We start from the raw sequence: 10405 nt of genomic DNA on the forward strand, positions 1-10405 counted from the left end.
AGCATTTACATGTAACACTTTTGTGAAATTAATTACAAAATTACCGGAAATTAACTCAAGTTGTAAACCAACCCCTGCCAACCAACCTGGTCTCCCCAAACCTAATTTCTTTTTGATTCCAGAGAGATTTTTGTTTTAAAATACAGTATTGCATATAAGTCTGGCTCTACTGTGCTATACTGAATGCATGTTTTTCTTTTACAGTATTTGGTCATCTTTTTTGTTTGTGTTTCCAAACAAATGAAGCTGTGCATCTCTAGTTGAAGCTTGGACCTTCAACCCGAGATGCAGCTGACAAAAGTTAACTGGGAGAAAAATGCCATGTAGAAAAAATAATGGAGCATAATACAAATATTTTGAGTGTATCTTAGAGTTTTATCATTATTTATTTATTTATTTATTTATTTTGTGGTCGTCTTATTAGTCTTTGAGATTGAACCACTCACTCAAAACTGATTTTTTTATAAACATATAGTATAAATTCAGATACATCATAGTTAGCCAAAAACAGATGAACGGAAAACTTTCTGGCAGATATGAATTTAGATGTTAGACCAATCGACACTTTCTAAAGGATACTAAAACTACCCTCTTTTATCTCTAACTTCTTTTTTAGTATGTTTATTTAGAAATTTTCCTTCTGGGGACCGTTAGTTGATCCCCACAATGATTTCAGAGGATACTGTCTCCGCTATGACAATATATATTTGGAATTGTGAAATAGCGCCTCTATGAGGTCATTATTGAAACTGTAAATTTCTGTCGTAAAGCTACTGTTCTTCACGACAGTCATTGTCCACAAATGTCAAGAGCGTATTTACAGAGTTTACATGATTAACTGTCTGGATTATCAATATTGTGCAAAATGGGAATAGCGGATGAGGCTGACCGGACTCTGTTTGTCGGGAACTTGGATCCTCAAGTAACAGAAGAGCTGATATTCGAGCTGTTTTTACAGGCAAGTGGTATTTGTTTTAAAGATTAGCTTGCTATTGCTAATTATGGACTGGCCACTATGGATCTCGAAAACGTCTATCTATATCGATTGGCACACCAGCATGCCCTTTTAGCTAGTAGGCGTGTATTAATTGATAGCTACGATGACATCGAAACTGTTTGTAAACATTGTCTGCAATGCTATAGGCCTGTCTCTCTCTGCTTATGTCAGTAATTTGCATTAGGTAGTTTTGAGTCTATAGCAACTTTAGCTTGGTATTAAGGTGTTTGGTGTTATGAGTGTGATCATTTGGCTTGTTGCACCGTTTTTGATGTGGTGTTTATCATATTAAATTATCGGCAAGACTTCAAGCTTCTGTGCCTAATCTGATTTACATTGTCATTATTGTAATAATGCACGTTTATTCATTATCATTAACAGGTCAATAATATGCTGCTGTCTCATCTCTATTTCCCTTTCTAACAGGCTGGGCCATTGCTTAAAGTCAAAATACCTAAAGACAATGATGGAAAGTCAAAACAGTTTGCTTTTGTGAATTTCAAGCATGAAGTCTCTGTGCCCTACGCCTTGAACTTGCTGAATGGAGTCCGGCTGTTTGGAAGGCAGCTCAACATAAAGTTCAGAGCCGGTAGGATTCTTTTACACCAGTTAGTGTTGATAAAAAACTAATAAACACTGTACTCTGTCATGTCTTTTGTCACTGTCCATCATTTCAGCATACGACTAGTCAGAAGCAAACAACCCCATAATTTCATGAATTAGGAAAACTCCAACAGTGGTCTTCAAAGAATTTGTTATCAGGAAACATGCAGGAGAGGAAATTGAGTGTGGTGGCACTGTACAGAGAATCTGAAAATGTTGAGTTATGTGGTGTTTCTGGAAAACAATATGTTTGGTAAAGGTATTTAGGATAGATGCAGAATTAATAATTATATGAATTTTGTGTCCTTAACAGGCAGCAGTCATATTAATCAAGAGGGTAAAAGTCCAGCAAACTCTCAAAATCCCACTCCAGCAAGTACACCGGGTTACCGTGGTGGAAGGTAATCTTTCTTAAAGTCCCTGTGAAGTGCCTTGACGAGCTCAGTTCGATTTGGTGTTTTGACGTATTTCCTACTGAAACAGGAAGTTGTGGGTGGGACATGTTGAACGCCTTGTCCCATTTTTAAAAACAGCCAATAGGCTTTAGTTTACAGCCACACACACACACACACACACACACACACACACACACCCCTTTCCACCAGGGGGGTGTGTGCAGATGAATGAGAAGCAAGCGAGTAAAAGATGATTATATCCATGTTTCAAGAAACCTCCTGATGCACAAAAAATAAGTAAACTCCAGCAATTTCTCCCATCCCGCTCCCTCGTTGGCGCTTCCCATTCAGACGTGATGGGAGCGCTTCAGATGGCTGAAAGGTGAAAACGATATAAGCGAATATTAAACATATTTAAGCTGTTCTTATGGGAAATTCTGTTTGTAACAACACTACTGCATGGATTGTGCTCCCTTCAAAGTGCCCTGAGAAGGCATGATCAGCGCCAGTTAGAACACAGCCAGGCATGCTGATCAGATGTAGGGGGAGGGTGCTTTCTTGTTCTAGAAAACATTTGATTGGACAAGGTTTCTCAACCTCTGTGATATCATAGGTGTGTCTGAGTGTTTTTAGCCAGAGGAGAGAGACTGCAGATTTAAAATCTTATATCTTCTGAAAACGTAAACTTTCAACATGTAGAAGTACGCTAGCATATAGATTACCTTAAAGCTGATAGTTATGCACTAAAACCAGCAAAACATTCATTTTGTTGTTTCACTGGCCCTGTTTATACCTGGTATTGATGGTGCATTCACGTCTTGTTGGAATTACCATGATTATGAAAGACAAAAAGATTAAGGAAAGACAATAAAACTACTAGTTTGTAGCCTAGTCTTTCTCACTTTAATAAAAATATAAAAATGGTCCATTCAGACTTTTTCTAAATTCTTTCAGGGGATACCCCTGAACCCCCATACAGTATCATTCCTCTGTCACAAGGGCTTCTATGCCCCCATACTTGCTATCTGAATTAAACAAAATATCAAAATAATTTTGAAGGAAATATTATATGCTGCCATTATGCTTCAAAACGAACAGATGATTTTTTTTAAAATTAATATCCAACTGCACTTGATTGAAAAACTCTATAAAATATTTTAATATTTTGGTAGAAGATCCCTCAGACACCACTGCTTTGGCTGTCTCTTGGCCTCCAGTGCAGTTTTGTATAGACTATTTTGACTGGTTAGGATTTTTTTTCTTCTTCTGCCAACTTGGAAATTAAAAAAAAAATGAGCAATGTGATTGTATATCATGATAAATATCTTTATCGAACGATATGAAAAAGAATATCATGATAATATTTTTGGCCATATCACACAGCCCTAGGTTCATGTCTTCTGAGATCTCCGAATTACATGTTGTAAACTCGGAATTCTATTAAAGTACTGACCTGACAGTCGTGACGTCATGTTAAAAGAACCATTATGGCAACGGCGTCATTAGTTAAAGTTAGGTACAAGAGTAGTAAAGGCAGGTACACATTTCACATTGATATGGCATTTTATTATGCCAGTGATAGCTGGAGCACTTTCTGTTCTTAAACATTTTGCAAGAACACACAGAGGAGAATTATGGGAATAGTTCATCCAAACATTGCAGTCTCTAAGCATGATCATGATTTCAAGCTCGATCACACATCCAATGCAAGACACATGTGCAAGAGTGCTAGATGGCATTAGGAAGAATAATCGTGCTTGAAATCATGATCTGCAATGAGACTGATTTATTGTGAGTTACATTTTGGTCTGTTCTAACCCAAAACCAATTGGATCACTTCAGAAGACATAGATTAAACCTCTGTAGTCTTATGAATCACTTGTATGCTGCCTGAATGTGCTTTTCGGAGTGTCAAAGTTTTGGTCAAATATTTTGTGTTCTGCAGAAGAAAGTCATACACATCTGGGATGGCATGAGGATGAGTAAATGAGAGAATTTTCATTTTTGTTGTGATATATTTTTTGGAGTTATCAACAACACAAAGTGCATAAAATGCATTTTGGGCAATCCAATTAAAACAGGACAACACTAAAGACAGGTGTAAATAGGGTCCAAATGATTTTGAGATTTATCCACTTCAGCCACTTTCGTTGGTGGTCGAAAGTGGTTGAAAATGCATGTGACCACATTGAGCTTGAACACGCCACCTACCATCGGTTCGGAAAGTTTTAACAAAGTAAATATATGATGTACATGCACAAGAACTTCATAGAACTTCTTCAGTATGCCTGCTATCAACATGCAGGGACTCAGATGAGAAGCATGCACATCTAAAGCTTATTTAAAACAGGTACTCCACTAAAATGACTGAATTCTGTTCTAAATTACATGTTTGTGCTTAGATTGAATGAAAATGTGCACTTTATTTTACATTATTGCACTTTATTGTCATGCAGTATTGCACTGACATAATGATTAATGTATGTCATCATGAAATCAAAGACCCTTTCTCTGAAATCTAAACACAAGTGGTCAAAAGAGACGCATATTATGACCAGGTGTAAAAGTGATGTCTCTCCTGTCCACTTGTGATAGGATTGCCCAAAATGCATCTTAATACTAGGGTGTAAGCTGGACTAGATGACATTGTCTTGCCTTCACGAGGTATCCACCTATTATGCATTTTAAACAGTATTGGAGGAATTCTCGTATATGCTGGGCTCCATCCGTTCCAGTCCATCAATTAAAAATGTATTAGTTTTGAAAAGAATTCTTACATAGCCACAATATATATATGCCTACAAAACTAATTTCAAGCATTTAAGCTTAAGCCTTTAGATTAAATGGTTTTTAAGATAATGAGAAGCATCTGTCAAGTATGTTCTTTCAACTGTTAGTGTTGGGTTTTCCAAAAATTAGATGGTTATTTTCTTTTAAAGTCATACCTGATTGGTTAAGTTGAAAACACTTGAGTAGGCAGTATCACCAAGTGTATAGTGTTGTCTCATCACAGAGTTTTAACCTAGCTTTACAGATCCTGTACTTTTCTCTACTTTCTATTGTGACCTGCAGAACCCCAGAGCAGATGGGCTCTCCATCTTTCTCCCCTCCCCAGCATCTGCAAAGGTTGTTCATTTCACCTGACAGTCTGCAGAGACAGGCAATGGTGAGAACACACCTCCTATCACTTCCATGTTCCATGTCCTGAAATTCCTTGTTAAACTAAACATAAAATGTATGGGCTTTTAAAGATGCAATCCGAGTTTGATGTTCCAGTGCCACATGAAGATCTGAAAACAAACACACGAATGATGTGTAATAAAGCTCTTGGAGTAATTATACACTTTTCTATTTGTTTTTAATAGATGAACAGTATGTTGCAGTTGCACCAGCCAAACGGAGCCTTCCAGCTGAGTATGCAACAACAGCAGCAGCAGCAGTTAAGGGGTGGTGGTGGAGTTGTAGACGGTAACCATTGGCAACAGGATTGGTCTGCCCAGCGTGGTCATCGCCACTCCCACCAGGACAATAGCAGCCATCATGGCAGAGATCAACGGCACAGCAACAGTGGGAGCAACCATGACCGCCATCGACGTGATAGCCAGCGGGGTGACTTCTTTCAACACGATGACCGTAGTGGAGGACGCAACAGAAATTACACTCCCGAAAGGCGGAGAGATTCCAGAGACGGCTCTAGAGACGGACGTTGGAAACGATTTTAAAAACGAACTTATGCATTTTAGATCTCTTTATTTTTATTTTATCAATTGTTTTTATTGACTTTTGTTTTTCCTCCAAGATTTTTAAATGACATATTTTGGTTTATTATATCTTACCTAACAGACCTTAGTTTAAAAAAAAAAAATCTTTTGCAGTACAACTATGGAAAGAAGAAAAAAAAACAGTTTAACACATTGAGGTTAAGCAATTTATATCTAGAAAAGAAATGCTTTGCAGAGATACAAAACAAATAAGAAATTGGCCATTTTGTGTGCTGGCCTTTTTAAAAATGTATATATTGATCTCAGGGGGACATTGTTTATATTTTTTATTTTTTTATTTTCAAGACTTTTTAAGCAATATTTCTTTAATAATAATACCAGAATGGATAAAGTATCCCAAAAGGGAACATTTTGTAATGTTTTAGGATTTCTCATAAAGAATAGAAAACTAATTTTCAGGTGCATTTTTGTCTTGATATATATATAATTCTGTTTGTTTTAAATTTTGCCTTTTTCTCTGATGAAGACGTTTTTATAAATCAAATTCCTTACAGTCTTGAAAAATCTTGGAACAATAACTAATTTTAATACTTTTGTAAATACAGCAGCATTTTTATTGGCAAGTGCAACGCCTTGTTACCTGTTAAAATATTTTCATAAAAGTCACACTTTACTGATCTCTTGCTGTCGTGAATTAATGTGTAATTATTTTGAAATGGTTTATACTCGTATACGTTCTGTATCGTGTGTTCTTGGTAACGCAACACTTATTTTGTCAATCTTAAATCCATCACTTTTGCTAAAAGTCTCATACAGAGATTTCAGTAATCAGTAGGCGGCGCCATGCTTCATAAATGCAAATATTAGCCTTCTGGAGAAACGTGTATACATTCAAACACGAGATGTGAAGTCTTTTAAATCAGTTATCTTCAAATAATGTTGTTACAAATGTGGTGACGGAAGTTTCGCATAAATTGCAATAATAGTAGTAACACAAATAGTTATCGTTACTACTGAGTAAATACTGGACCTCCTTCAAACAGTGCAAGAAGTTTTCAGAATATTTCTGCTAATATAATATTTTTGATGACAGTGGTTACTATTAAGCCACCACAGTTTTACAGTATAACTGGAGTAACTGGTATTTAGGCGGAAACTGTTTACCATGGTAAGTTTTTCTATAGGTATGGTCATAACTTGAATAGAGACCTTAGTAGCTGTGATACAATTAGGGGTCCCGAACTACTGTAACAGTTGCCTCCAGTGGTCGCGCTAACAACAACTACACAACAACGGGAATCATTTAATGTCCGAGCTAAGGCAATCTATGCTTCCGAAAGTGCTTTTGTTATGTATGAACCCGTACATCCCCCACAAAGCTTTTCGAAACAAAAGCGGAGATGCATTTTCATCCTGCGCACTGAGACGTGTGTCTCTCCATTAATCTGCGGAGGATCAGGTTCTCTAATGAAGCTGCTGTTGTACTGGGAATCGCGTTATTTAGGAGCTCAGCCTCGGCATCGCTGTTTAATTGATTGAGCTTCTTGGCGTCTTTCATCCGAAAGCCGGTGGCTTCATGCGCCTCTTGACCGTTTAGCTACTGTCTCTTGGATATATTTTAGGCGCAAGGTGTGTGGGGACGTATTTGTACAGTGTTTGTTTCTGTGTGTTTGTATTATATAGTAGATTTGTTTCTATGTATATGTGTACATTGTAGCCTATATAGGCTATATACTTTGTGTGTGTGTGTGTGTGTGTGTGTGTGTGTCTATATATATATATATATATATATATATATACAGGGTTGGGAGGGTTACTTTTGAAATGTATTCCACTACAGATTACAGAATACATGCTGTAAAATGTCATTTGTAATGTATTCCGTTAGATTACTCAAGGTCAGTAACATATTCTAAATACTTTGGATTACTTCTTCAGCACTGGTTGATTTTTTCACTTGTTTTGACTATAAAAACTCTGCCAGTACAGTAAGACAAAATACACGTTAAAAATACATTCTCTGAAAAACCTAAATATCTTATGCAGTGTTGTTTCTAAAACAAGATAAATCAAATTGTTCTTGTTTTAAGGATTTTTAGATATTTTTACAGGAAAACAATACAAAAATTATTATCAAGAATATAATTTTTGCCCTAATATCAAAGGTCTTACTAGAAAAAAAAGAAATTATGATCCAACGTGAATTTTCTTGATAATAATAATAATAATAATAATAATAATAATAATAATATATATATAGAAATAGCATTTTAGCTTAGCGTAAAGATAACAATTTACACAAGGTTTATTTCTATTTCTTCTGCTCCAAATTTACTTCAAACGTACTTCTCTGTTTGCTCGTGTGAATGTAACACATAATAAGAAAGTGTTTCACTGCTGTTCAGATGCACTTTGGATCACAGCATTTATATGTATACATTTTTCAAACATGAAAGGACTAAATATTAAATGAAACAAATCACAATAAAATGCAAAATAATCTCTTCAGTAATCAAAATACTTTTTGAATGTAACTGTATTCTAATTACCAATGAATAAATTGTAACTGTAGTGGAATACAGTTACTTATAATTTGTATTTTAAATACGAAGAAAAGATTAGAATAGAAGAACAGGGAGCCTTGCAACAGATGGCATGGCCCCCACAGAGCTCACCGCTGAACATCGAGTCAGTCTGGGATTACATGAAGAGACAGAAGCAATTAAGACAGCCTAAATAGATAGAAGAACTTCAGCAAATTCTTCAAGAAGCTTGGAACATCCTATCTGCCAACAACCAAGAAAAATTTCCCAGGTGTACCTAGGAGAATTGGTGCTGTTTTGAAGAAAAAGTTAGTCAAACCAAATATTGATTTAGCTTTTTTTCTTTTCTTTTTTTTTTTTTTTTTTTTTTAATGTTTACTGGACTTTGTATGATGTTAATTGATCATTTTCAAAAGTTCTCAAAGTTATAACCTACCTTTATAGGGTACAATGGGGCTAAAGGCACACCTTAAGAAAAATGTGCTTTAAAAAAAAATAAAAATAAAAAATGCCTCCTGGAGGGTTATGAGGGTTGTGATATCCTGTAAATATAAGGACAATTATAAACTTCTGCAGTTACATTTGAGACAGCAATATGCTTTTTATTTATTTATTATTATTATTATTATTATTATTATTATTATTATTATTTAAAGTAACAAATTAAGATAATGCTTATTCAAAATAACCACTTAAGAAAAGAGTTAACCATTTTCTCACATTTGGCATTTCTTAACATTTCAAGTATTCTATAAACAAACTAATCTCCATTGTGATTGGATCAGTCATTGTGAGCCCACTTTGAACAATCGTCATAACAAATCTATTATCCCCACTTAAGAAAAAAAAAATGTTTATGTCTCAAAATAAATGTGATAATTTCAGGGAATCTCATTAGCTACATACATTTGAAACATTTTTAAAAATAGTAAATATTCGATCAAATTACCTTAAAATCAAACCTTAGACATTGCATGCGATGACTTCATGGATCAAGAATATTTTGCAGTGCATAGTGACAAACAGGTGATAAGGAAAGTACTGTGGTGTTGCTGTTTAGTGTTTTGCGAGAAAATAAAATCAAAGGTGCCTTTTACCCCGGAGGGCCTTTAGCCCCGTTGTACCTTACAATCTATTAATTACAGTATTTGTTGGCCAGAACAATGTTTTGATATTTTACCTTTTTATACATTTGTATGGTATTCTACTATCTATCTATCTATCTATCTATCTATCTATCTATCTATCTATACAACTCAGCAGTTATCACTAGTCACTTCACTGTACTGACTGTTTATCTAGATAATCTGTCGTATATCCCCTTGTTTTAAGCAGCAGCAGCTCCGCGCAGTTGTTCTCATTTCTTCCCTTTGATCAAGTTCTCAAACTCAAAAAAAGCTCAAAGCTTTTCCAGTGGAGATCTGTATATTTCCTTTTCATAATCCCTCGCGCTTTGAACACGGCGGCTGTTATCTCGAATCATCTGCGAGTTATATTTACTCTCTCGTACATGGGAAAATGATAATAATTTCGACAGCGGACACAAGGCTCTGAAAATCAGAAACCCGACACTGTCCTCGTATGAGGAGATCAGTGCGCCCTGAACATCAAAGCTACGGTCCATCTGTAATAAGCATCATATTGTCAAACAAAACTGCTGCTGTCTGGGACAAACTGTCTTTCTCACTTGTTCTGTAACAGTACCAAAAGAAATGTCTGTCTGTCTGTTCACCTCCATCATTTCACACGGTTAATAGTGTCTGAACTTGCTGAAACTGATATGAGAAACACTTCTGAAACACCTGGCCGACTATTTTGCCTATATTAATTCTTGAAAGATTCTTACAGAATCAATGCAGAGAAAGTATGACTTTATTATACTTTTATATGCTTTTTTAATGCAGCTCAATTTTATTTATAAAACGATTTTTTAAAAAGCACATAAATGTTTCAGAAATGTCCCTGGATTATATTAGCTGCGATCTCAACAGTGCGTTGCAGAGATTCTGCACTCAGCATTTCGAGAATTTCTGATGTGAACATGAATCGAACAGGCTGCGCACCTAAATTGTAATTATTTTAGTTTACATCATTTTTGTCAGTTTTCATAAACTGCTCACGATACTTTCCATCCTTCACATTTAA

General features: G+C 35.6%; 1 protein-coding gene across 1 annotated transcript; it reads left to right on the top strand.

Annotated features, from left to right (window-relative positions):
• The first annotated feature begins 774 nt into the window (after positions 1 to 774).
• Positions 775 to 6388, top strand: LOC127456191 (RNA-binding protein 7-like). Its single transcript, XM_051724562.1, has 5 exons — positions 775 to 958; positions 1424 to 1586; positions 1914 to 2001; positions 5068 to 5161; positions 5361 to 6388. The coding sequence occupies exons 1-5, from the start codon at positions 866 to 868 to the stop codon at positions 5715 to 5717; spliced, it is 795 nt and encodes a 264-aa protein (XP_051580522.1). The 5' UTR covers positions 775 to 865; the 3' UTR covers positions 5718 to 6388.
• Positions 6389 to 10405: the final 4017 nt, after the last annotated feature.

Source organism: Myxocyprinus asiaticus, chromosome 18 (assembly GCF_019703515.2).
Source record: "Myxocyprinus asiaticus isolate MX2 ecotype Aquarium Trade chromosome 18, UBuf_Myxa_2, whole genome shotgun sequence".
Lineage (NCBI taxonomy): Eukaryota > Metazoa > Chordata > Actinopteri > Cypriniformes > Catostomidae > Myxocyprinus > Myxocyprinus asiaticus.